This window comes from Notechis scutatus, chromosome 1 (genome assembly GCF_049901735.1).
Source record: "Notechis scutatus isolate UNSWTSFEM ecotype Mainland chromosome 1, rNotScu1.2, whole genome shotgun sequence".
Taxonomy (NCBI): domain Eukaryota; kingdom Metazoa; phylum Chordata; class Lepidosauria; order Squamata; family Elapidae; genus Notechis; species Notechis scutatus.
This window is the reverse complement of record NC_142009.1, coordinates 312,811,320-312,838,834: the sequence shown is the minus strand read 5'-3', so window position 1 is coordinate 312,838,834 and position 27,515 is coordinate 312,811,320. Positions and strand designations below refer to the sequence as shown.

The 27,515-nt window shown below is 37.4% G+C and overlaps 1 protein-coding gene across 12 annotated transcripts in view; it reads left to right on the top strand.

The window, feature by feature from the left end:
* Nucleotides 1-27,515, top strand: part of SYNE2 (spectrin repeat containing nuclear envelope protein 2) — a 238,090-nt gene that overhangs the window by 126,174 nt on the left and 84,401 nt on the right. For 9 of the 12 annotated variants that reach the window (XM_087952300.1, XM_087952299.1, XM_087952298.1 and 6 more), the window contains 14 exons: nucleotides 4,459-4,635; nucleotides 6,624-6,698; nucleotides 7,835-7,897; nucleotides 9,490-9,720; nucleotides 12,743-12,925; nucleotides 15,187-15,315; nucleotides 16,646-16,758; nucleotides 17,900-18,035; nucleotides 18,804-18,926; nucleotides 20,109-20,261; nucleotides 22,005-22,214; nucleotides 23,421-23,522; nucleotides 24,906-25,025; nucleotides 26,877-27,077. In XM_087952300.1, the coding sequence (XP_087808426.1) occupies nucleotides 4,459-4,635; nucleotides 6,624-6,698; nucleotides 7,835-7,897; nucleotides 9,490-9,720; nucleotides 12,743-12,925; nucleotides 15,187-15,315; nucleotides 16,646-16,758; nucleotides 17,900-18,035; nucleotides 18,804-18,926; nucleotides 20,109-20,261; nucleotides 22,005-22,214; nucleotides 23,421-23,522; nucleotides 24,906-25,025; nucleotides 26,877-27,077 (2,016 nt within the window). The remainder of the gene's footprint in view (nucleotides 1-4,458; nucleotides 4,636-6,623; nucleotides 6,699-7,834; nucleotides 7,898-9,489; nucleotides 9,721-12,742; nucleotides 12,926-15,186; nucleotides 15,316-16,645; nucleotides 16,759-17,899; nucleotides 18,036-18,803; nucleotides 18,927-20,108; nucleotides 20,262-22,004; nucleotides 22,215-23,420; nucleotides 23,523-24,905; nucleotides 25,026-26,876; nucleotides 27,078-27,515) is intronic. The other 3 variants (XM_087952296.1, XM_087952301.1, XM_087952305.1) reach the window with 3 other exon arrangements.

Sequence of the window (27,515 nt, the reverse complement as noted above, 5' to 3'; positions counted from 1 at the left end):
TAGCAGAATGACTAAGTTATGTGGCAGACTAAATTCCCTGCCAGAATGTCTACAGACTTCAGAAGAAGGTGTTATTATGTAATGTAAGGTTAAGGAGCTGAAAGTTGAAGAAAAAATGGAGAAAGGAATTTTCATAATTTTTCTGGACTTTGACTCTCAGCTAATGTTCCAGGCAGGAATATTTCATACAAGTAGAACAACATATCGTATAAAGAAATGGGATAGATCAATGACATACATTTTTAAAAGCTCTTACATCATAACTCTCTCTGCATTTCATTAAATGGCTACTTCCTCCAGTTTTTAACTGATGGTGCCATATTAGGAGGCTAGGTGTCTTATTGTGATGAAAGACAAAAGAGAAAAGCAAAGAGGAGTTTCCTCTACCCCTTTTTAAAAGCTCACCTGAGAGAGGGGAAACCTTCCTGTTTCTTAATGGTCATTCAGATTTTGACTTTCTTGGAGTTTTCTGACCTCAGTGTCTACATTGGCAAGGTAAAATTTGATGAATTTAAGTTTTTCTGACCCTCTCATGATATTTGTTTCCCCCTTCACTACAAAACACTAAGTATTAATGCAGTGTTTATGATTCTGTTTATCAAAATACAAATCTTAACACTAGTATCCATGCTTTATTATCATTCATTTAGAAATTAAAATCATATGTTGGGGAGATAGATTTGGACAAGAAACCATACTTGTATTCTTCTCTTTGAATAGACTTACCTCTTATTGTTTGTTTTACTTATTTAGTTGCAAGTGGATTTATGCATCCACAATGTCATGCTTTCTTTTTTATGCCTAACCTTTATGGAAAATACATGCGTGTGATTTGCCGTAGTGTATTCAACTGGTGTTTCGGAATGCTCTTCTGGGTTAGTCATATGAATTAGCTGGTGCCGCCCAAAGTGCTAATTGCTTTAAGATTTCTTTAGCTTGTCAGAGCTTAATTATATTGAGACTCAAAGTATAAACAAAAAGGTGGCTCCAGAAGAGGTGAACATTTTCTAATCAGAGAAGTCAACTATAGAGAATGCAATGCAAAAATAAATTAAAAATCTGCCAGGTAGCATTGTGCACTCAATCACTTTTTTAAAAAGCTAAGAAAAGTAGAATAGATCATTTTTACTGTAATGGAACTCAAACTGCTGAAATAGAATATAGAGTTTGGAAAAATCGGAATCCACCAAAACTATGTCTGATGAAACCCATACATATGTTAAATTGCTGGTAAGTCTTGTTGGAATTTGGGGACAGCTCACAGAATTGATTAAAATTTCTACAACTTGAGACACCCCAACTCTCAGAATTTCCATTCAGCATAGTCATTGCTGCAAATTTGGGGAACTGAAATCCTCTTACCTAGAGTTTCCATGTTGGGAAAGAACATGAACCCATTTTACAGGGGGACATAGACCTGATCTTTGCACAATTCTGATATTCTCATTCACACATGACAGTCATTTGGAACCATACTATTGGAACCCTGCTGAGCTATACAGGTATGAAATTATTATTATTTAGATTGATTATAGCTACCCCACTGGATGGCTTAGAACATCCAAAACACAATTAAAACATAACAGAGTATAATATCATAGAGGATAGTAGCCTGGAGAAAAGCAACCACAATAACCATAAAAAATGCCACTAATATGCCAGCCCCAGGTCTGAGAACAGAGCCAGGTCATAAGAGCTTTCCAAAATCCATACATACATATCTCTTGGAGGATGCTATTCCAGAGGACCATCACCTTGAAGACTGTCCAGATAAAAGTGCTTGGAATTCTTCCCTGATGGATCCAGTTTTGCTGCAGGTCTAGAGGAGATACCTGGAGAGGACTCTTGCCAAGTTATCTGGGAATGGTTTGAGCCTTTTGGACCTGAGGAAGTGCACAAGGTCCTTCAGACTGTGAGATCAGACACCTCTTTAGATCCATGCCCCTGCTAGGTTGTGATGCTGACCAGAATGACTTATCATGAGATGGGCAGCCATATAACATTAATAAATGAATAAATAAATTACATCCTCAATCTGGGGCCCGAACAATCACAGCCATAATCATTGAGTCTTATAAGGATTGAGCTGAACTTTGTTCTCCATATTCTTCACTTAACACCCTCAAGATACTGAGTTAGTATGGTGACAGCTTCATTTGCATAGCCCATAGTTGAGATGCATATTTGTCTGTCATCATGTAATAATGACACCAACCCCAGGTAACAGATGAACTCACTTCATCAGTTAGCTTCATGTAGATGTTAAACAGCAGTGGAGGAAAGTGTGGTATCATGTGATACACTACACATGACCTCACCCAGCAATTTCATGTTGATATTAAACAATAATGGGGGAAAGTGGTGTGTGCCATGACAAACTCAGAAGCCTAATCTCCTCCCTCCTGTCAACTCTGACTGGAAATGATCACTGAAGAAGGAGGTGATCCACTGCAAAATAGTTCCCCACATTCTTAACACCCAGGGTTGATGGTTTCAGAAGCTACTGAAAGATCAAGGGGCACAAGGATGGATGTACCATTCCCATTGTGAATCTGCCAGAGTAACTGACAAGCTAACCAAGATTGACTTCATGCTTTACCTTGGTCTGAAATCTTACTGAATCAGGTTCAGATTATTCTTTTCCTTCAAGATCCTGTGTATATATACCTGTCATTTGATCAATTTCTCCACAACATTTTCCACAAAGGGAAAACTGGAAATTAAATTATAATTATCCAGGATAGCAGATTCCACAATGGTATTTTGAGAAGGAAATGCATCACTACCTTCTTCAAGGTCAGAGGGGAACACCCTACCCTTTTGTGCTCCTTCAAAGATCCCATCCTCTGACTGCCTCCCAAAGCCAAGGAACCAGGGTTTGACAAACAAGTTGCTGTGCTGACAGTTTGTGGGACTATGTCTACTTCCTCAGGAGTCACAGGAGTCAGTGTCAATTGTTGAAGTAATTCCCCGTTAGGAGAATGAGCACATACAGGGAGACATATTTGAGAGGAGTGTTTGAATAATACACACAGAGCACACAGATACACTGTACAGTAAATGTAGGTTTTTACTTCCAGAAAGGTTTAAGCAAAGTCCAAAACAAGCAGTCCAAAATCATTCACAGGTTAAATCAGTCAGTTTTCATCCAGGGATAATCCAAATATCAAATTCCAGTGTCAGAAACAGTTCAGTATCAGACTTACATTAAATCCAGTAATATCAGTCAATTAGAAGAAATGGAGCAACAGGCAATACTTTCCAACAGAAGGAAACAGAGATACACTTACATTCTCTTCTGAGACTCAGACTAAACAACCCAGGTTTCTGGCTCCATCTTATGGCTGTTTGAGAAACCACACCCAATTGCATGCTCTTGCATTCCCTTAAAGATATAGTACTAAAATGTTTATCCTGGTTTATATATTTCTAACCCAAATACCTGTTAGGTGACTTATATTCCTAACATCGATAATTGAAGAAGACTGTGCCCCAGGCAACTTACTTCAATCTGCTAAGTTGGAGGCCAACTACAAGCAAATCCAAATATCTTTATTCATTAAATAGCATGAATCACAATCTAGTCCTGTTATTTCATACTGAAGTTTGTAAGAAGCAAGAAATGGAATAATAGATTGAAATGAAAAAGAGTAGCCCAAACATTTTGAAGCTGAGAGAAATAGAAAAGACGAGTTACAATTAGTTCATGTGACCTATGTGCTAGATCTATATCCTGCCAATCCACTAGAATTGTACTCACTGGGAATGCTTTTGATCCTCAAATTACACCGACACTAGCAAATCTTTCTGTAATATGGATAGCACACAGCCCTAATTAAAGTGGATAATTTAATTACGCCTTTATTAAGTTGAAGGATATCCACCTTATGCAAACAATATTTGGCAAGGTTGCCAGCACAGAGTAGGAGTGGAAGGGTTACCTGTATTTTATTAGGATATGTTTTTGTGGTCTTGTATAAAAACAATTCACTTCTGCTAATTTTCCAGTTTTTCCCACTTGAAATAGGAAAAATGTTTTAAGAAAAGAAAAAGCTCTTCCAGAGAAGCAGGGAGTGATGCTTCTGTCTTAATTAACCTACTTTGCATAGTATTATGAATAAACTCGATGCTATCTGTCACACGCCTGACCACTTGCCCTTCTGGAATTCAGCTCCCAAATTCAAGCAGACAGCTATGAACTGTTCAGAGTGCTGTTCAGTTTCCAAATGTCCCTCTAAGATATGGCTGGCTACATACAGATCCAGCAGGCTTTACGTTTTGTATTGGGTCACTTGGCTTGGTTTTCAGCTGTGCTAAGGAAATGCTTTAGTGCAAAGAAGGCACCCAAAGAAAATCATGCAGATCATGTTACAGTAAGATGTCACAAGCTGTTCACAATTTTCTTTCATGTTCCCATTTTTATGAGATACGTCATGTCTCAATATTATTTTTCCGCAGGATGAGGAGGTGGAAAAAGTAAAGCAACAGATTGCCCTATTATGCCAACAGAAAGAAGATATTCTATCAGCTATGAAGAATGCCTTGGTGGAACTTCATCAGAATCAAGAACCGCCAGAAACTGAGGACAGTGACTTAGAATCACCAGAGGAAAATGGAAATGCTGTTGAGTTGCAGGTAAGTTCTTTCAAACGGTTTCATAGAAATACGGTTTTAATTTCCAAAGATACAGAGTGGCCACCCAAAACAGGTATCCTTTTGTTGTTTTTATCCTCAGTTACTCAGAGCATGTGGAAGATCTTCCTGCGTGTCATGCTGTCATTTTGTTGTGCGTTTTCTTTTGTATATACCACATCATTGTCTGAAAGATAGGGGTGAATATATGATCAACACTGTTTCTTTGCTGTAGAAAATCAGAAAGAAAAACCCTTAGAGATCAGAATTCAGCGTTTAGGAGGAAATTAATTTTGGATTTAAAAATTATATTCTAATTATACTCTAATGAACAGAGTTTCAGTTCTTTTCAGCTTGTTAGAAAATGAAGGTTTTTTTTAAAAACTGTAACTCAAAAGAAATGAAAACCTTACTTTATGCAGTGATACTGCCCAAAACCAGTATATATATATATATGTATTAGGAGGGATTATAGGGCCCAGATTTCTCAATTGGAATTCAATATATATCTGAAATGTAACAATGATAACTTTTTTCAGCCACTCCCCATTTGATGTTCTATGGCCACTCACAGTTCAGTCTCAATTTTTGTGAAATTTGGCCTATTGTGGAAGCCAACTTTTAGGCTGCTATCTACTAGCAGAGTATAAAGACAGTTTTTAATCTAAATAGAGACCATTCACTGCATACTGCTTTATTTTTAATCACTCAAATGAACAAACCAATTAGAAATATTAAAAATCATTCATGGTTGTATTAGCTGATCCATATTTAAGGGTTGCCAGTAATAACAGGTTGTGGTTTTTTCTGGCAATTATTCAAGTCATTGAAAACTTGATTAGCAATAAGATGATTCAAAGTATTAATATCCACATTAACTCATAAACTATAAAATGCATACATGGGGGTTGGGTACATGTATCTGTGAGATACTACAGTATTTTCAAACTGGGATTATTCCAGAGTGTAAATATATTGTGAAAATAGTATTCAGAATTATTTTTTCATCTCAGCATCTTCCAATTGTATCTTGCAACTTTCTATGCTATATGGACTACATTTTAAATATGACTACATTTAAAATTTTAAAAAGGAACCAAGCCAGGATATGAGACAGATTATATAATAGTTGGGGTTTTTAAAAATTGAATTATGTAAAGAAAAGATCAGAATATATATCTAGTGACAGTGCTGAAAATCATAAAAATGAAAGACCTCATCATTATATAAAACCTTTAACTTAAATACTTGGGAGAAGAAGGGTAACTTTCTCATAAAATATGTATTAAGAGTTTTATATTAAACAATTATCTGAATACCTTTAAGGCAGTTGCAAAAGGATTTTTCTAAATTTATATTTTATCCTTAAAGTAGGAATACATTGCCATTACATTTAAGTTTTGCTAGAAATGCAGTGGGATTTTAAACCACCAGTTTATGTCATTGTTATTCTGAGATAAGTAGTATGAAACATCAACAAATAAAGATTTTTTCTGGAATAATTATTTCATATTATTTTAAAGAAACTGAAACCCATATTTTTATAGATTTCCATAGATAACACTAAAGACTATGATATACATAACTACATAACTATGACTTAGTTAATTAAGTAATCCAAGAGAAACCTTGCAGGAGGGAATTCCTGCCCTTGAGAGTTGAATTGGAATAGATGGCATACATGGTTCCATTCAACCCTTCCACCCTGTGTTTTTGTCAAAATAAAATAGATGTTAAATAAAATGTAGAACAACTTAATATAGTTATAAAGCAAACAAGTGCAGGGATCTGAAAAATGTGTTGTAACTGAAGGACTAAAAACATTGGACAATAAACTGATTCCTATGACATTATATGTGATCATGCCTACAAAACTACTTAATTTGATTATTTCTTATTATTTCTGAGAAGCATGCATTGTTACATGTCAGATGGAACATATTTAAGGGCTGCTGTAATAACTGGGGGGTTTCTTTCTCTGCATGCTACAGCCCAAAAAGCGAGGCTCCCTGGCTTTTTTACCTTCCTTGGTTGAGGAAGCAGAAGACAATTCATTCCACAATGAAGTAAGTACACCATGGAGTATAATGGAGCTGAGTCTTATTAGAGAAATAAAAGGAGGCAGTGAAAGTGAGCAAGTTAGTCCTGGCAAAGTTATACTGATAACTTTGGGAATGAGCAGCATAGTCAGAATTGAACTTAAGGATTGTTTGCAAAAAACCTTTCAGTAATAGCAAAAACTGCTGCTTTATTTTGCAACCTTTTGGAAATATTTGTGGAAAGATGTAAATTGTTTGCCTGTTGATCTCATTTTGATGAATGCATTGAAATCTGTTCCATTTTTGGTAGATGCAAAGGATGCATCTACTATCGGTGAGGAAGGGAGTTTTAATTTGAGGTTGCAGTGCAATCTGTATCTCATTGTAAGAACCGTGGTGGGACACTGGTTAGAATGCAATATTACAGGCTCATTGCGTACTGCCAGGAGTTCAATTCTGACTGGCTCATGGTTAACTCAGCCATCTATCCTTTCATTGTCAATAAAATGAGGACCCAAATTGTTGGGGGCAATATGCTGACTCTGTAAACCACTTAGCTATAAGGCTATAAGGCACTATGAAGTGGTATAAAAGTCTAAATGCTCTTGCTCTTGTTGTTGTATCTCTTTTGCAAGTGTTACTTTTGAAACAAAATGTGACTGAAATGTCTGGCAGGCATCTTCAGCTAAAATCTCCATTGCCACATATCTAACTTAAAGAAGCAGGCTGTATGTAGCTTTAGAGAAGCCATCTAAAATAAAATCTAGTACCAACTGTTTTTGGTGTCTGCACTTTAATTTTATATACAGAATATTTTCCATAATTGTGAATTGTTTTTATTAACTATTTTATTTCCCAGAGATGCTTTATCAGAACAAGAAGGAGTGCATAGGCAGAAATTTATAGTTTTTTTCTGACTCTAAATATGGACAATAAAACTTAATAACAATTCACAATAGGGACAATCCGTGAACGATATTCCTGCAGTTTTTATCATCCCTATGAGCTTCAGAATGATCCAGAGACCTTTCTTAAGATTACTTGGTGGCTTTTGCAGTTACATTGGTAGTTGAACATCTAACTTTGGGTGGCTGCAACTTTCAAGTTAGAATCTTAGTAGTGAGCAACTTCATAGGGAAAAAAAGCTCTCACTTTCTTTATAGGAGGTGGATACTGATACCACAAAGGTCATGTCCAGTGAAGACTCTCTTGACATTCCAACCAAGGTAGGTGTCCATGGCTATTAAACTGTTAAAAATTTAAATTACTCTTTGGAAATATAATGATTTGCTACATAATATTGGAAAACTAAAATTATAAGAAGCAAATATATTGTCCAGCTATTGATATATATGTTGCATTCAATTGTAAATAAATCATAAAGAGTTTTCCCCAACCTGGAGCTTTCTAGATGTGTTGACTTCAAGCTATGATCCTCCTTAGCCAGCATCTTGAGAAAACTTGGGTTAATTACAATTTCTACACAATATTCAGAGCAATTATATTCAGATCCTCTGTATATTGGTCTAATATGATCTGATCCAATAGTACATTGTGGACTAACTAAAACAACGTAATTTATTTTCTTAAGATATAATAATAATGATGATGAAAGGATTCAATAGGTGGATAAAAATGCCAAAATCAATCTGAATATCTGGTTGACTGGGAGATGAACCAAAATAATTACTGTCATTATTTATGATTCCTTACAGTTTTAAAAAAAACTACCCAAAAGCACATGGTCCTATATTATTAAAAGCATCATAAAATAGAATTATATCATGCACAATAGCACTAATTAAAACAAATAGTAGAGGTTAAATAAGAGTATAAAGTCTAAAGGGACTAAAATAGTTTTTTTAGAATGCCTAGGAAAAATAAGACAGTTCATTATTTAGCACTTGAGAAAAATACTGCAGCCGATGACAGACATATCTAGGGAGGGAGCCCTAAGGAGTACCACTACTGAGAAAGCCCAAATCTAATGACTACCAGATCCCCTCATCTGGCAAGAGAATCTGAAAAAGGACCCCAGGCAGGACTTAAAGTTCAAAGAATGTTGTATATCCACTTTTCCAGCTACAAATATTTCAGCTCTTGCACCCATGAAACACAAGACACTGACTTGGGAGAATGCCGAAATGCTTTAAAAAAAAAAAAAAAAGGTGGTGGGGAGCGGAGAGAGTAGAATAAAGAGGGGATTAAGCATACTTGCTTGTCACAAAATGCTAAAAGAATCTTGGGGGAAGGAAGAGTGGAATGACATTGTTTACAAACTTTATTTGACAACCTTCCCTTTTGTGAAGAAAGAACATTTCCCTTTTTCTGTTAGGTTTTTGTTTTATTGTTTTTAATGTTAGAATAAAATGTCTTTTTGAGACCAAAGTTCAAAAGCAATATGTAAATATTTACTCTGGGGCCTACGTTCCAGCTTTGAAATGCAGTGCCTGGAATCTTCTCTGACAAGCACTAGAAAAACACCTTTCTGTAGATCCTGTGGGATAGCATTTAATAATAAGCTATGAATCAGCCAGCTTCCTGTTTCGTCAGCCCTACCTGTGGAAATGCAAATGAGTTGCTAAGAAGCCTGTTGTGCCAGATCACATGTTGTTGCTGGTGGCTGAGATTACTTTTTCTTTCTTTTTTTCTTTCTATCTTTCCTTTTTAAAATGTATATATATATATATATATATATACCTATATTTTAAAAAAAGTCCCATTTGGCAAAGTGTGAGAATGCATGCTGCTTCCTGAGCACATGCTCGCTGCTTTAGGTCTCATATATCCTGGAGAATCCGGCTGTTCTTTCTTTCAGGGCAAATCTTCCACCCAACTCACCAACCCTCCCGAGTGCTTATGGAGATCACTGAGCAACACAAAGGCAAACAAGGACACGGTTAACGAGCCGGCTCAGGTCCTCCATGTGTGCCAGGCTCAGATTGCTGAGCTGGAGCTGTGGCTCGATCAAGTTAAAGAGTCTCTAGGATCGGAGGCCCAGATCTGTCAAATGCAGCAGTTGGTGGACCAGCATCTTGCTGCGTGCCAGGTAAGAGGAAGAACTGGCTAAACTTCACCACTGCTTTCTGTAAACCATGAGCATTCTTTAAAGTCACTCCACACGGTACCTAATGTTTCCACTGCTTTTACTTCTTGTTCTCTTTGAAATGCCCCTTTACTTAGATGGGTTAATTTTAAGGGGTGTAGCTAGATTAATTTCCCAATGCTCTTGACCCAACCAATCTCTGCTAACTTGGACAGGCACTACAAGACAAACAATCTCAATCTTGTTTCCATTTCATTCGTAAACAGGAATGGGCAGAATACAGACTGTGGTCTATTAGCCTGATATTTTATAGCTGATCAACAAGTGTTTCCAGTTCCCAATTATTTAGCAGTAGCCGCAACAATATATTTCCCATCTAACAGGAGCTATGAGGTAATTCAGTTTTGGAATAATCAGGACTGTGAACTCAGTTTGGTGCTGATTATGAAAACTAACTCCTACACAAATATTCTGAAGGCAGTGTGATACGTTTTGAAAAAACACATTTTGGCTGCTGCTTCTATATCTCTCGGGCCCAAAAGTGCTAAAACTCCGATACCATGCAAATACAATAAGAAGTTTTGTCCTAATTACAAAATGCTGACCTTGTTGTCCCCTAATTATGAGTCCTCCATGCAATGTCCAATTATAAGGGCATGAAATCAATAATCCAGCAACCTGGAATTCCAGTTAAAAAGAACTGCCAAGATTCTAGTCAGCATTACCATAAATATGAATTTTAAACTTCAAATGAAATATGATGACCTGAATCAAGTTGCTAGCCCTTATTGTGACGAAGGGGGATAAACTACATGAAAGTACCAAATGAAAAATCCTAGACTATTTCCAGGACAAGATTCCAATACCTGATGATTGGACTGTACTCCAAGCTAGATGAAAAATTCAGGCAAAGATACCTTAATATACACTTGAAGCCTGTCACATTTCAAGGAAGTAGGTACAAGGGTGTTTGTGTTTAGCTTCTTTTTGTTAAGATTTTTTAAAGCACAAAATGAGAAATTAAATGAAAATGTCAAACATTGTTACTTCTTTTGTGGGGTTAATGGATGCTGAAATACTAGGTATGAGGGGTTTTGTGGATTTTTTAAAATACAGTTTAAGAAGATGATTGAAAGTATTACTAAAGTTTCTATTGTTTCTGGACAATTTTCTACAAACCGATTGTTTCCTAACAAATTACTTAGATTTACAGCAAATTACTGTACTAAGCCTCACCAAAGTGACTTTTGAAGTAGATGGAAAGAGAACTGGAACAAGAATACTTAAACTTTATCGTTCATGATATTTGGGGAAGTGGTGATAAAGAATTCGGATTCTAATGTTTTTGTATGGACCTCAGAACAAACTGCACAATTCTCTTTATCTCATCTTTTATTAGATAAGCAAAATCTCTGACACTTTTTGTGATGAGTAAGATACAGTATGGCAAAACCCTACTAAAAGGGAACACTTCCTGCTCTAGCCTACCTTCTAAAGATACTTAATGAAAATAAGGGCTCTATAAAAAAGCTAAGAATTATGAGCCTGTACTCAATTCACCTCTGCATTTGAAACCTGCTTCTAGATATCCTAAATTATTACAGCAACACACTTCATTGATTCAGAGAAGCTCTCATGCTCCTGAATCATTTGCCCGCATGACTGATCATTGGGCTGAGCATGTCAAAAGAAAGTAATATTTTTCTATTGCTTGGTGATTTTGAAAATGTTATCCACGGATCATGAATATGGCTGCTGCCCTTATTTTCCCTTACACTGTGGTTTCCACAGTTCTTTAAACTTCGCTTCCGGGCCTCTTGCTGTCCCATTAGACCATCTGACCGTTTTCCAGGTGTCCTTAACACGGACATTCTGTTCCTGTTAGCCAACCCAGTGTGGTCACTCTGTGTGGTACCTTTTTTCTCTTTCACATGTGCCCCTGTTGTCAATCTTTCCAGCAGCAAGTTTGTGAAATGAAGGTTGGGGTGATGTTATGCTAGAAAGTAACAGTACAGTCAAACAGAGAAGTGAAAATGTTTCAAGTCCATTAGCGCTCTCAATCAGAATGTATTTTTAGGCTTGGGTTCTGCTCCTTTTCAACACACCTCCTCTAGACAGAATTTGCCTAGGGCAGAGTTTCTCAACCTTAGCAACTTTAAGATATATGGATTTCAACTCCTGGAATTCCCCAACCAGCCAATCTAGCTGAGAATTCTGGGAGTTGAAATCCACACATCTTAAAGTTGTGAAACACTGGCCTGGAGAATGTGTATGCTGAAAGTCTTCCAGGTCAAGGAGAAGGATGGTGGGAAAGGATCAGAGGAGAACATTCTCCCCCAGGGAGCCCCTTGAATGAAACAGCTGATCTGAACAGCAAGATTGGTCCTTTCCTGGTGATCTTTCAGAAACTTTTAAAAGAGTTGTTTGAGATTGAAAGAGCAGAGTGAAATGTGGGAATGCTTGTCTTGGATAGAATGAGTGTGCTCTGGGTTCATTATGGTATTATAATATGTTCTACAGTGTTACTTGTTTTATTGGCTCTTTGGCTTTTTAAGTTGATAAAAGTCAACCAGATTAATGCATCGTAACAGCTGCAATGATTAATAAATATGTGAAAGGGGAAAGTCAGAAGTGAAAGGAAATCATCTCAGGTGGACATTTACAGAAGAGTTGTAGGATGAAATTGGCACACCAATATCACTATATGAGGCCAGCCTTCAGATTTCTGGGATGTATGGCTCTTTTCCTTTTCTACTAGAAAAATGAGATCCACAATATAAGTAATAAAAAAGACAGTTCCTCTGAATGTATGTTTAGCTGAGAATTTTGTGACCAGTACATGAAATGCATAAATTACTATTTCTTGATTCCTTCATCCCCCATATCGTCAGAAGCCTGAGGTGGGGGCAGGAAAGGGGGTCACTTTTAGATGGGCCTTTCCAGGCATTGGAGCTGTCAGCCTTTAAGCTTTAGGACGCTCAATAAATAAATGTTTTGTGAATGATTAACTGCTTGGCTTCCTCAGGTGATGTTAACAGAAATTGAACAGAAAGTCATGTGGTTATTGGAGGAGTGCAAAGGCACAGCCACTACCAATAGCTCAGGCCTTGAACAAGAAACAGAGAACCTTTCCTTGAACCTTAAAAATGTGAAGTGCAAGTTGGAAAAAGTCCAGCGCATGCTCCAAGAGAAATACACAGAAGAACAGGTAAACTGAAACGTCAAGAAACTTGAAGAGTAATTATTATGCTGCCTGACTGCCAACAACTCTTATTGCATTTACTTAAAGCAGACTTCCTCAATCTGATGTCCTTCATTTATGTGGATTTTAGACTCCAGTATTCTCAGCATGGGGGAATTCTGGTAACTGAAGCCCACTTATCTGGCAGGCATGCAGCTTAGAGATAACTGGTGGAAAGGGTGTGTATATGTATATATCCTGCATAATAATTATGACCAGGTAATTCCAGCCTTCTGAAACTTGGAGCCTTGTATGCATTTATTCTGGGATCACAGTTCCCTGAATTCCCAACACATTTGCAGAGCCCTAGCTTGGGGAAGGGGTAGCCTGTATTACAATTACTTGCATCTTCAGCTCTACTTAATGTTACATCTATTGATCAGAAAATCATGCATTATTATTTTGCTGAAAAGTGTACTCTGCCATGTAGGTTTGTAGATGGGGAAAACATCACAGTTGCCTTTCTTAAATAACCTCAGGCACATCAATAACAAAATAGCTCATTAGCTGTAGCAATTCTTTCCTGTATTATGCTCCTTTCTCTGTGGTTGGTTTGTAGCATGTGGCATTCAAAGGTAAACCATCATTCAGTATAGAGATGGGTTAGATGGAATTCACGAGGGTTACAATGTTGCAAAAGATTGCAACATTGAATATTCCAGTTATGTATTTGTTTTAACAATTTCAAATAGCCATTCACATTTCAAATGGTGATTCTGGGTGGTGAACAATTATAAAATCAATTAAAACCAGTATAAACATTATACGCAAACACACATGTTCATTCATTCATTTTTTCCAGATGTTGTATTTTCTCCCAGATCTGCAGCTATTGTCCCTTTTCTGCTAATGGTATTGTTTTGTCAGCATAAGAATGTATATTCACACAATTATTTTGCTAATCATTAAGAAAAACCACAATAATTTGATCTGATACAAGCAGCTTCAAACTGGCTTATATGCATGAAATGGATGTACTTGGACTGCAAAAAAAGATTCTTTTTTAAAATAAGGAACAAAGATACTGAGTCAGAGAGAGTACAAATGGAACATTAGCTCTCTGCCATTGGGCCTACCTCCCTGGTTCCTTATGATTGTCTGTTCATAAGTGCCCATAATTGGATTTAGTTCTTTGCAAAAAATATATATCCTTGTGCTTAGAGATGACATGGCCTTGGTGATAATGTATTTGGGGCAAGAATAGCAACAATTATTTTGAAAAACTATTTTGAAAACCATTTTTGAAACGCTGCATGAAAGTGCTCCAGGATTGCCTCATACAGAGTCTCCTTTGCTCCTGGGGAGGGGGGGTGGGGAGGGGGGAAGAGAAGGAGAGAACTTGGTTGTTGCCGCAGCAGGAATGAATAAATGAGCATTGTGGACTTTGATAATGAAACTGAAGTGTCTTCACGCGGCCTCCAAGCTGCCTCAGAAGAAGAAAGTTGATAATGATGAATAAAATATTATTTCACTTCTCTTGTCATCTCTGCAGGCTGCCAGAGTGTTCCATGTTTGATTTAAAATGGTTCACCAAGCAAATATTTGTGTACATAATAGTGTCAGGCTCAAGCATAGTGTACAGTGGTGGGCATGTCTGGCAGGAAAAAAAGTCCCAGATTCAATTCATGTATTTCCAGAGAAAACTCCTGCCTGAAACTCTTGAGAACTCCTGTCAGTCACTGTCAGCATCATCGGAGTTGGTGGATCAGTACTCTGACTCAATATATGGCAGCTTCCTGCAATTCTAACATACTGTGTTCAACCAGATTTGGTGAATAATATGAATACAAGGATAGGAATTTAAAGGAGAGAAGCTGTGGGTAGTAAGCAGCATGAAGTCCTTCCCTCAGTAGTTGCTTTTTGCCTGTTATCCTTTCCCTACTATCCATCTGTCTATCTTGGCCAGCCTTCTTGTCTTTCTGAGAGGAAAGTGACAGGAGTAGAAAAGGGTACAGGGAAAAGCAGCAAGATGAGGAATGATTAAGAACCTCCTGTTTCTCTCCTCTTATTCTTTTAGCAAAGGAAAGTGTTTCCTAGTCCTTTGCAATCATTCTTTCTGTGCGTATTTTCATCAGAGAAAAGTTCTTACATGTGTATTTTTACTGTGATCCTTCTACTTTATTAAAAAATTGTAGCATAAGAAATTATAAAGTGCATGCATGTTCTCTCTATATTTATAATAAAAAATGCAAGCTTCTTCTAAAAAGCAGTATTCTTTCTCTTTGAAGATGAGCACTAATGAAGAGACCTCTGTCAACTTCCCACAGCCACTTCATTTGGATTCCTCTAGTTCATTTCCAAATGAGACCTCAGAGAGACCTCTGTTTATTAGACCAAATGGTTTTCAGTATAAACAGGTATTTTTTCTTTTACTTATTTATTAATTAAATTACATGCCATCCATCTCACTGTCTAAGGCTTTTCCTCTTATTTATTTGTTTCTTTGTTTATGAAAATTTATATGGCTCCCCACTCACTACTCTGGGCAGCTTACAAAAAATAAAAACCCAATGTACAAATAGAAACAACAACACCTCCCTAGCCCCCTGGCAATAAAATCAAATAGGCCACTTGATGGGCTCCATTCCACTCTAGGTTTCCGAGGCCCGTTGGCAAAACCCCCTTTAGGGCTTTAGGGTTTTGCGAAAGAGTGTCAAAATGGTGGCTAATCTAATCTCCACTGAGATGATGTTCCAAAGAGAGGAAGCCACCATAGAGAAGGCCCTTCTTCTGGGTCCTGCCAGATGTATCTCCTTAGGAGAAGGGATCCACAATATTCCCTTCAGGTAATCTGTTCCCAAGCTATGAAGGTCTTTATCAGTAAGCACTAGGATCTTGAATTGTACTCAGAAGCAATTCAACAGCCAATGCAGCTCCCACAGGAGGGGAAACATGTGCATCTGGGCCTGTACAGAACCATGTGCATTTTGAGCGAATTGGAGCCAGCCCCATGTAGAGTGTGTTGAAGAATGGGAGGTGATTGTGGCATCACTGGCTAAGAGCAGGGATTCAAGACCAGAGATCGCAATTCTCCATGGACCAAAGAACAAATCCATTTCTTATAAAAGAAATGGAGAGCCCACTCACTATTTCAACTGATTTCTGGCCCATGGATGGTGAAAATGTTGGGTATCTTTAACCTTGCAAAGGATTGTTTTTACTCCTTAACCCCACTGTCCCAGTCCCAACAAAATGCAAGTCTGACAATATTGACACTGCATATTCTGGGGAAACCATGATGTCACCAAACATGCCCACTGCAGCCTTAGGTAGAACACAAAGGCAAAATGCAACCTGCATGTTGAAAAATAGCTTTCTCTTCCCTCCCCTCTTATGTCAATTATTGTGGGCTAAGTAAAGCTGCATCTAGAGCTTCTAGGATAGACAGCCATACCAAATTGAGTAATTGTAGTTATATAATGTGGTTGGATTGGTCCTCTGCAGCCACCTACTTTCCTTAGCTCTTCTGGGATGAAATAAGAGAGCCTCACTTTCAGTTTCGTGCAGTTCCCTCTTCTGAATTTTGATCTCAGGAAAGCAATAAATAATAAATGAACATCTAAATTTGTTGGTTCCCAATTTGATTCCTACAGCATCTTATGATGAAACAGTATAAGGCATTTTTGTTGTCAAATACCTACTTCTTACGCTTCAATTTTCTTAACTTGGTTTTTATTTCTCCTGAAGGAACTGCTGTTAAAGCTGTCTGAGCAAGACAATCTCATTGACTTCCTAGAAGTATACATGGAGAAAACTCAGCCTCAACCTAAGCTCAACAGAGTTCTGGGACTACAAACAAGGTACAGTTGGAAACACCTATCCCCTTTGGCTAATCTGAGAAACTAAACATGATTGGACCTTGTTAATATTTGAATAGGATACCATTAGAATCTCAAGTCTGCACACAAGATTTTAAAAATTGAAAAATATTTTGCAAGAAACCTTTGGAAGGTTCAGAGCCTTCCATGCTATTGCTGAGAAAATGTCATTGCCATGGCCATGTAATCACCATAGGAATGTTCAGCTCAAGAGAACCAAATATAATATAATGCAGAATGGCTTGAAAGAGGAGTTAGCGGAAACTTCTTTTCTTCACTTTTTATCTTTTCATCACTACAAATATAGGTAACCAGGGGTGGATTTCTACCAGTTCTGTCCATCTCTGTAGAACCAGTAGCTCTGAAGAGCAGCAGGCATAGAACCGGTTCTGTGTCTGCTGCTGTTGTGGCCCAAACCCCCCCCCAACCTGGGCTCTTACCTGACTTTTATTTCCTGCTTTTTCAACTGCAGCTGCTTTGCGCGACACAGCTGTGGTTGAAAAAGCAGGAAAAGGGGCTTTTCCAACCGCTGCACACTTGCACGCAACTCTGCTTACCTGTCCGGGCAGCTCAGCATGCGTGCGTGACGCTAATAGACAGAACCAGTAGTTATACCAGTCGGATCCCATCCCAGTAGGTAACCAATTATGCTCCAGACTTTAGGATTTCAATTCCCATTAGATCTAACCAACATGGCCATTGATAAAGGATTGTGAGAATGTTATTCCAAAATATCTGGAGAAGCCAAAGTTGTCTATCCTGCATTTAATGAACTTATATTAGAATCCTAATGGCTTATGCTCAAAACAGCATCTGCTACTTTCTTTTTTCCAACTACAGTAATAAATTGAGAACCCATGTGATAGCATAATGTGATATAACATAATCTTGGCATATTGCTGGAAAAATAGAGAGAACCTGAAGTTGCGGTTTTCAGTGGCAATCATACATGCCCCATTTCTTCATTTCATCTCTATATCTGTATCAGAAGCAGGATGCCAATATATATTAAGTCTTTGATGTGATCCAAGATTTATGTTCTGCAATATATTCACCAATGTCTCCTTTTTGTTGCCTTTCACTATATTTGCTTACTCATAATGGGGATATGATGCAATTCCAGCAATGAGGCAGTCAGTTCAGGAAATGAGCCTCTTAGATTGACTCCAAAGGACCAAACAGGAGATAAATGGCAATATTTACAAGAAGAACTGCTACTCAAGAAGAATGCTCCTCACTGTCAATTGGATGAACTTCAGGTTAGTATATCCTTACTCACTTGCAGGTCAAAAATATAAGAAACATCATACAAGCACCTTCAGGTGTTAAAAGCAAATGTTTGGGAGCCATGCAGGTGTTTTCCCATATGGCCACAATATTGTGGCAACCACATTCCATCCATCTACCCCAGCATACTTTTTATGAATGCAACAGATGCCAGAGTTTCTATTCTCAGAAGATTGAAAACCTGCTGTTTGAGTGGATCTGTCATTTCACAATATGATGATGATCTAGTTTTAAAAGTATATTTGTTTTTACTTAAAAAAATATATTATATAGTAGTCTTGACTTACAATCACAGAATTTCTGTTATTAAGCACTTACAGTTGTTGAGTGAATAATTCTTGATTTTATGACTTTTTTTGCCATGATTATTAAAAGAACAACTGCTGCTGTTACATGAATTACACGGTTGCTAAGCAAATCCAGCTTTTCCCATTGACTTTACTTATTGGAAGCCAGCTGGGAAAGTCACAATTGGTGATCACCTGACCCCTGGATGATGCAACTAAATACATGACAAGGGCCCAAAATTTGATCATGTGAGGAAAAGTCATATGTCGTATATGTGAGGTCAGATCATGCATCACTTTTTAAAGTGCCATTATAACTTCAAACAGATATTAAGCAAATGAATATAAGTTGAGGGCTATCTTGGCAGGGGGGTTGTCTGACATTATCTGTATGTCACCATGAATTTAACCTGGGGCACTTGTCTAAACATGTGTTTTTTTTCCAAATATTAGATCTCTACCAAAATAAATATTCTGCCCCTGGGTGCTACATCGAGTGTGAGAACTCCAACCATTGAGGAGCTAAAAACATACACAGCACAGCTTGACAATCTAAGCCAGGAAGCTTCTATTCAGGTACAGGTACTAAAGGCATTTCTCTGAGTTATATAAGTAGCCACCAGGATGGTTGAATAAGATCTAGCTTTGGCATCATGAAACATCTACTTTCAATGCACTAAAAAGTAAACGTTTCCCTTGTCCAGTCATGTCCATTCTAGGGGGCAATGCTCATCTCTGTTTCTTAGCTGAGGGAGCCACCACCTATAAAATGACCGTAGAATAGAATAATGGAGTTGGAAGGGACCTTGGAGGTCTTCAAGTCCAACCTTCTGCTTAGGCAGGAAACCCTATACCATTTCAGACAAATGGTTCTCCAATCTCTTCTTTAAAACTTCCAGTGTTGGAGCATTCACAACTTCTGGAGGCAAATTGTTCCACTGGTTAATTGTTCTAACTGTCAGGAAATTTCTCCTTAGTTCTAAGTTGCTTCTCTCCTTGATTAGTTTCCATTTATTGCTTCTTGTCCTGCCCACAGGTGCTTTGGATAATAGATTGACCCCCTCTTCTTTGTGGCAGCCCCTGAGATATTGGAACATGTATCATAAAGCAATTTGGAACAAGTGCTCAATATTTTCCAGACTTATAACTTAGTTCTTGAAAATGTCTGTATATGTTTCCACCATAAATATTAAACAGTGGTCTTCAGGCCAGGATTTTGAAAAGTGCAGTTTCTTATGTAAGGACGAGAAGTTCTGAATCTAATAATATGACTGCTTCTACGTAACTCTGAAAATAATACTATCTTCCACATCTATCTTCCTCTACATCAGATCATCCTAGAGATCACTTTCAAGTTACTTGTAATGCCCAATATAGAGGGCCTTTCTTTACATTAGGGGTCTTCAAACTTGACAGCTTTAAGACTTGTGGACTTCAACTCCCAGAATTCCTCCTCCAGTCATGTTAGCTCAGGAATTCTGGGAGTTGAAGTCCACAAGTCTTAAACTTGCCAAGTTTGAAGACCCTTGCTTTACATCTTCACATTTTTGATTATCAGTTAGTATAGGCAGCCTTGAGATAGAAGGACAAATGATCTGACTTCCTATAATCTGTTTTCTTAATAGATTAAAAATAATAAACCACAGATATATCTACTGCAGTGCCAGCATGAATATATTTACACTGGTTCACATGCTGCTTCCAAATATATAGGAAGATTGAGAGGGAATTGAAAATATGTATCTTCCCATTTTGTAGGAAAATGAAACAGGAGAAAATCCATTAAGTCTGGATGGGAAACTCTTTGAGTTGTTTCTGGCAATCAGCCGCTGCCTGAACAACATGGAACAGATGTTGGGCACCTGTGTACTGTCCAGTGAAGAAGCTCCTGTACAGCAAGTGCTTTATGAGGTCAGTACAAATGGGAGAATCTATGTCATAGGTGTTAATCTTGCAGCGTCACATGATGTTACAAGATGTTTTATCCCTTTGCAGAGCTGGGATGGGCATGGCCTGCACATGGCACATTTGCCCGCGGGCTGCCAGTTTGACACCCTGACCTATGATTTCATGAGGTACAAAGCAATATGTTTTATATTTTTGCATAATTGCAAAAACCATTCACCATAATGGCATTAGAAGTAGATATTTCCTGAGAATGCTAGCTTTTATTAAGAATAAGGTTGTCCAAACTCCAGATCTTTAAGATTTGTGGACTTCAACTTCCAGAATTCCCCAGTCAGCACGGTTGGCTAGGGAATTCTGGGAGTTGAAGTCCAAGGTTTTAAAACTGCCAGTTTGGACATCCCGATTTAAAAGAAAGAAATGCAATTTTTTAGCCACTAAAATTGTACAGATGTGTTTTAAAAATTGGAGAACAACTCAGAAAATCTCAGAAGTTTAAAATGGGGATCAGTTTTCATTTTAATACTTTCTGATCAAATTTGTACTTACTGAACTAACAGGATTGGATTGAAATATAGTTACTCTTTCAAACATGAACTTCTTTGAATTTGTTGATACAATTCTTTGCTCATGAAGCAGTGGGTGAGGAGCAGCATTTTTCTTCGCTTCCTCCATAGCCATCTGCTCAGATCAGCTCCCAAATATTGGAGTGAATATCAGGAAGTGTAACTTCCTTCCAAGCAAAAGTTGACTATTTGGGGGAGATAGGCATTGATATTTTTTTTGGGGGGGGGGGGTCTTTGCTTCTGCTTTCATAGGCCATGGGGAGTATGCAAGTGACACAATTGTGTTATCAGAAGATATCAAATTCTTCATGTTTTGGTTGGTGGTGATAAGGTTTTTTATTTTATAATAAATTAAGCTAGCAAAGGTTTAATGCACATGGTTCAGGACTTTTATAATACTGAAAATCTGTCAATTGACTTAGATTATCTACCCCACAGCATTCAAAATTATTGTAGTATCTGAACTACAATAGGTTTATACATTTTTAGTTCCATTTACATATCCCTCCATGTTTACAAAGGGCAAAAAAGTAGGAAAAATCAGGATATTGTACTGAGATAAACACTAAAAAATGACTAGTTGTTTTTCTATTTCAAGCCGAATGTGCTCAGGCTAATAGAATTTAACCAAAAAACAAACAAACCCAAGTATAGAAAGTTAAAAACAAATTAACGCTTAAACTGATACTAAATATGTTTCGTATTTTGAAATCCTGGTGAAAGAAATGCATGGGGGGGGGGGGGAGAGTTGTTTGTTGGGTTTTGGTTTGTTTGGTTGGGGGGGGGGGGGGGGGATTTATTTTTTTTTTTAAAAATTATATTTAAATAATTTTTTAATATATAAATGGGGTTTTTTTTTTTTTTTTTTTTTTTTTTTAAAAATATTATTTTTAATAATAACTCTACAAATAACTTTATTCTTTAAAATAGCTGCCAAACAAGGCAGGTCTTTCTATATAGATATTATATAATCCCTGTAGCATATTTGCAACTTCAAGAACATGTCAAAGATGTCCAAGAAGAACACCATTGAGTATTTTCTCAAGAGCGTGAGAGATACAGTATATGAATGCCCAAGTCTCATGCTGATATTAAAACTTCTCTCTTGAAATAAACAAATGGATGTTGAGGGATTCTACAAAAGCCATATTTACTTGCCTATCTCACCTACAATCTGTTTCAGACACTCTCTGCAGAACTACAGAAACTTCATACAGATATTGGAGATAAGAAGGACGATCTTCTGAAATCCATCACCTCTGCCGGTGGAAATTCTGAGAGATTCTCCCAGTGTTTTAGCAACTTGCAGGCATGGCTCCAATTGACACAAACAACTGCTGCTTCTAGAAGCGAGTCTATGAAAACTGAAATGGACCATTACATCAATTATCAGGTATCACAGGGCCAAGTTTTCATTTCAGCCTTTAAAATCTATTAAAACAACTGCTCACCCAAAAACATGCTTCATCCTTTTTCAGTTGAAATGCTAGTGATGTCATATCGATTCACATGTGATCAAATTTACAGAAAACTTTGTTGGAAGAAATATCCATATGGTTCAGTTCCAAGTGGGGAGAAAGATACTGGAAACATGGATGTTGATTAGAAAGATGGTTTATTGATGAACAGGATCACATGGGTTTGAGGCCTTGGGCAGCTGACCACATGGAGTGGAGAGTGAGGGTTATTTATACCTTCTCTTGGGCCTTGCCCTTGAGATTTTTGTTCCTGTGCAAGAAAAGTATTCTGTTGGTTGCTGTCAGACTCCTATGAGGCTATGCAGGGGTCAGGTTGTAGGTTATCTGAGTCAAGCTTGGTTGAAGCTTGGGTTGATGCAATGAAGGGGCTTTGCTATGCAGTTCCTCTTGTGGCTGAAAGGTTTTGCCCTGAAGGATAATCCCATCATCCTGGAATTGAGGGTCTTCTGTTTTGTAGATAGGCTGTCCCAGTCCTTCTCAATGGGCACCAAATATCTGCTGGGGGCAGGGAGGTATAGCTGTGAGTTTCTGACTTTAGAAACATGTTTCTCCTTTAAGGAAAATATAATATTCTGTCTTTTTAATATTTCCTAAAATATTTCATTCTTCTAAGGGGGGTGGATGCTAACTTTCTACAACTCTGATCTCTTGTGCCTAATTATTACCTAGAGTTTTGCAACTAGACAGAGTAGTCCTGTTTTACAGTCATAAGCACAATCTTTGTATTGTACTCTTGCATGGACATCCTAAAAGAGCACAATTTCCTACATAGGCATTCAGGTATAAGCACGTGCTTACATAAAACTTCTACCCACAAAGGAGCTTATCTGAGATAAGACCCATGCTTGCAAACATAATGCAAACCACATCACCTTTACAGATGATTTAATCTTTGATCTCCATCATGAGAAGCAATTTATGATTACAAAACTGGACTACACTGAGAGTGTAATTCTAATGCATTCCATTTATAAAAGGACTCTTTTTCTCCCCTTCACCAAACGTATATACATAAAGAATGATACTGATTAAGCAAGCCATTTGAATTGCAGTTTCATTATCCCTTAATTTTGCATAATGCATTTCTGGATTTATATTGGATTTTTTGTTTCTTGTCACAGAATGAAATCAGGCACTTGTATGATGCATTGATTGAGAAAAAATCCTCTTTGCAACAGTTTTTCAGTGAAATGAGTGGGCATAATATTTCTAAGCAATTCCAGGTAATTAAAATGAGACACGAAAATCAGGTGTAATTAGGTACCCAGCATTTTAACTAAATTCTTTTATTTTGCTTTTAATTCCCCCAAAATCAAATATTGTTTGTCACTGTGAATAATTTGTATATTTATTTATTACTAAATGTTTGTCTTACTTCTGTCAGTATTCTTTAATTGTGCTAATTAATGTAATTTACAACTAACTGATTTGCTAGTTTATAACACATTTCTATTATGCTTATGGTATTGCTGAAAACATCTAATTGGATTTTAAATACTCTATTAAGTAAAGTATGTCATATTAATTTGATACTTGGCTTTTTAAGTTTTTTTAAATTTTGATTTAAGATGCTGCATCTGTAAAAAAAATTGTTGAGAAATCTTAAAATGTCAATGAATGCTAAAATCCTGAACCCTAAAAAGTTATCTATTACCCTGTGTAACCCTGTGTTACACTGCCAGAGCCTAAGATATCCTCTGATAAAGATATAAATGCTTATTTAACTTTCCCAATATAACTGTATGCTGACATGGAATCAGATCATGCATATAATATCCTCTCTCTTTAGAATCTACAGTAAAATATATCTAAAGTTTAATCTTTACATTATTATTTTCTGCCTACCATCCCTTCTGTGTTATTTACTACCTTTGGTAAAAATAGAAACATTATTATCAGGATATAGGCAACTTGCATTTCATGTTACAGAAGAAAAAAGGAATCTAATGTCATTTCCCCCCTATTTTGTAAAATCTGGTTTACCCTAAATTTTCATTAGAACAATAAAGAGGTCTCAGGTTTTTAAACTACAATTGACAGTTCTTGATAATCAAGTCAGAGGACTAGTGCCAATAAGATTATAGTCGGACAGAACTATTAAGAAATGAGAAAGATGATATAAGCATTCTTGGTGGTAATGCAAAGATTGTAGAAGTGCAAACAAGCTAAGAGAAAAATCCTAAGTGGTCATTAATTCATCTACCCCACCCCCCCACCCAACAATTGACCAAAAAACTAAGTACATTCATTATTCACAAAATACTGTGATTGTTTGGAAGAATGGGCTTGACTATTTTAGAAGAGAGCACAATTAGCTAGAATATGAAATAACTGCATTCCGTACAGCAACACTTACTTGCAGATCTCATTTGTAAATCATTGTTATAATGTTCCTGACATAAACAAATCCTCACTCCAATTATGCCAATTTGTTTTGAGTGTTTTTTTACTTAGACCAGTCCCTTTTTCTACTTAACAAGTGGTAGTTTTATTCTGTTATTTGATAGATATAATTCAGAAAATTGTCAGATCTTTTCTCTGCCTCAGAAATATCACTGCTATTAAAAAGGCTTGCCTAATTCTGAATCATTTAATATTTCATTCAGCAGATGGATGTCTTTGAATCGGAACTGCAAAATTTTGAGACACAGGCAGTTAAACTAAGAGATCGTGGAGAAAGAGTTCATTGGCCAGTTGCTGTAACCCACGACGTGTATAAACTAGAGGTAAACATGCTGAATAACAAATGGACACATGAACCAAATAAAATGAAATGCAACTGATCCGAGCATGCTGAGATTGAGGTTAAATGGGGGGGAAGGGCAAGGGCACAAAATAGAATTGCTAGAAAAGAGGGTGAGAAAATACATGATGGTCAAATACAGGTAGTCCTCAACTTACGACATTTATGTTGCCAAGGGAGAAATTTGTTAAGTGAGTCTTGCCCCATTTTATAACTTTTCTTGCCACATTTATTAGGTGAATCACTGCAGTGGATAAATTAGCAACACCATTGTTAAGTGAATCTGGCTTTCCCATTGACTTTGCTTATCAGAAGGTCACGACCCCAGGACAATGCAACAGTCATAAATAGGAACCAGTTATGAAGCATCTGAATATAAATCAATGACCGTGGGGATGCTGTAATGTAAGTGTGAAAAACAGTCACAAGTCCTTTTTTCAATGCCGTTGTAACTTTGAACAATCACCAAATGAATTGTAAGTCAAGGACTACCTGTACAGCATATAGAATAGGGGTTGGCAACTTCCTTCTACACAGGGTCCAGAAGCTATGCCACTGCTACCATTTCCAAAGGACTTACTGCTGTTCTGACCCAGGCTTCGTTCAAATTAAGAAAACACATGCTGTGTGTAAAAGCGAACCTTTTTTAATGTGATGCTGGGAATTATTTGCATTCCCAGCCAAAACTCATTAAACACAATTGTCTGAGATAAGAACACGCCTTTCAGGGTTGTAAAAGCTGCCAAGAAACAGACGTTCACTTAATTAGCAGATAAACTGACAGAAGTTCCAGCAAAGACAAACCAGAGTCCACGGGGCTGCGATGAGGAACCAGAATCTAATGAACTTCTTTACTTCCTGCAAAGAGCACATCCCCAAGGGCTGGCTTTTATCCCTTATGCGAGGGGCAATCACCTCCCAGCCTTACTCCCAAGTCACTCCTGCTGTTTCAGCTGCTGTCTCCTTCTAGCAGCCCTGCACACATGCACACTGGGAACAGGCTTCCCGGGATCCTCTGCTTCACTGCTGCCAGAGTCCAATGGCTCCAAAGGCAGCACCCCACTTTCAGATAGTCCTGGCCCCATCCCTGCATCAGATGCAGGACCCTCGTCCAAGTCCTTGCCAGACTCCCTGACTGGTTCCCTTTCATCCTCACTGTCCGATACCTCTGCTGTCCACACTGGCTGCCAGTGAACCACAACAACTGCTCTGCCTCCATTGAGGTGGCTGATGAAGCCTTCCCCAAACATTCACCCAAAGAGACAGCATGTGCTTTCTCCCCACCCCCTCTCTCTTTCCAGATAAACATATATTTGGGAGGGGGACTTGGGCTAGATGATTTTGGATAGCAGACCATATCTGACCCATGAGTCATGGGTTGCTGCCACTGAACTAGAATGTGAAATATGGCATTTTCCCTAGAAAGCAAATCACTAAAAGGCCTATTTTAATTCTGGAGATGATCTAACCATTTGATGTCTTTAGGAGCCGCATCAGCCATTTTGACTGGCTGATGGACATTGTAATTTGATGGGGAAGATATAATATAGATACATAAATACAATCCTGAACTGCATCCAAAGAAGAATGGATTAGAAATGCAATGTTTGGCTTAGCCAATCAAAATTTGCAGGTTTATAATGTATGTTGTCAAAATATGCAGTTAAACCCTGATTGCTGGTCAGCCGTGTAATATAAAAAACACATTCTAGAACAGTAATAATATTAGTACTTTGTGGTATCTTGAAGACTATTGATTTTGAGATGCCACAAGTTTCTCTGTAATATAACTGTCTCATAAATGATTCTAACCAGAATTTCATTTAATTTCTAGGAGGTGCTGGATGACCTCTGGGAATTCCTAAGAGTCAAACAGAAGGAACTAAATTCTTCATTCATTAAGGAACAACAGTGTGAATTTTTGTTACAAGGATTTGCAGAGCTTATAGATCTTGGGAAAAAGAAACTTGTTCATCTTTCAAAGCTGAAAATTACCAGTCGATCTGATTTAGATTTACACTTGCAAAACCATAAGGTATGAATATCTGCTTAAATTACACTTAAATATATTTTTCCATACCAAGAAACCACTGATGGATTTCTATTATATGTTCACAAAACACACAATGAATAAATCACATGATGGGTTGATGTGATTGTATTTATTTAAAACATTTATATAGTCATCTACCTTATAGCAAATTCTTGTTGACTCCCAATAGTCCTACTATGACTATAGTGGATTTCCCACCATACACTGAACCACAAACTATAGTTTTGGCCTAATCTAGCCTTGTATAAACCTAGCCAGTGAAATCATGGCAATACTGAGATTCATTGTTTAATGTTATCATATGTTCAGGCATGCATGCATAGATTCATTCACTGGTTAGAAGGAAATGGCCTCACTCCAGAGCTCCAGGCAGTGATTCTCTTAATAAGTGCATTACATTAGCTCATTTGTTATATGTTT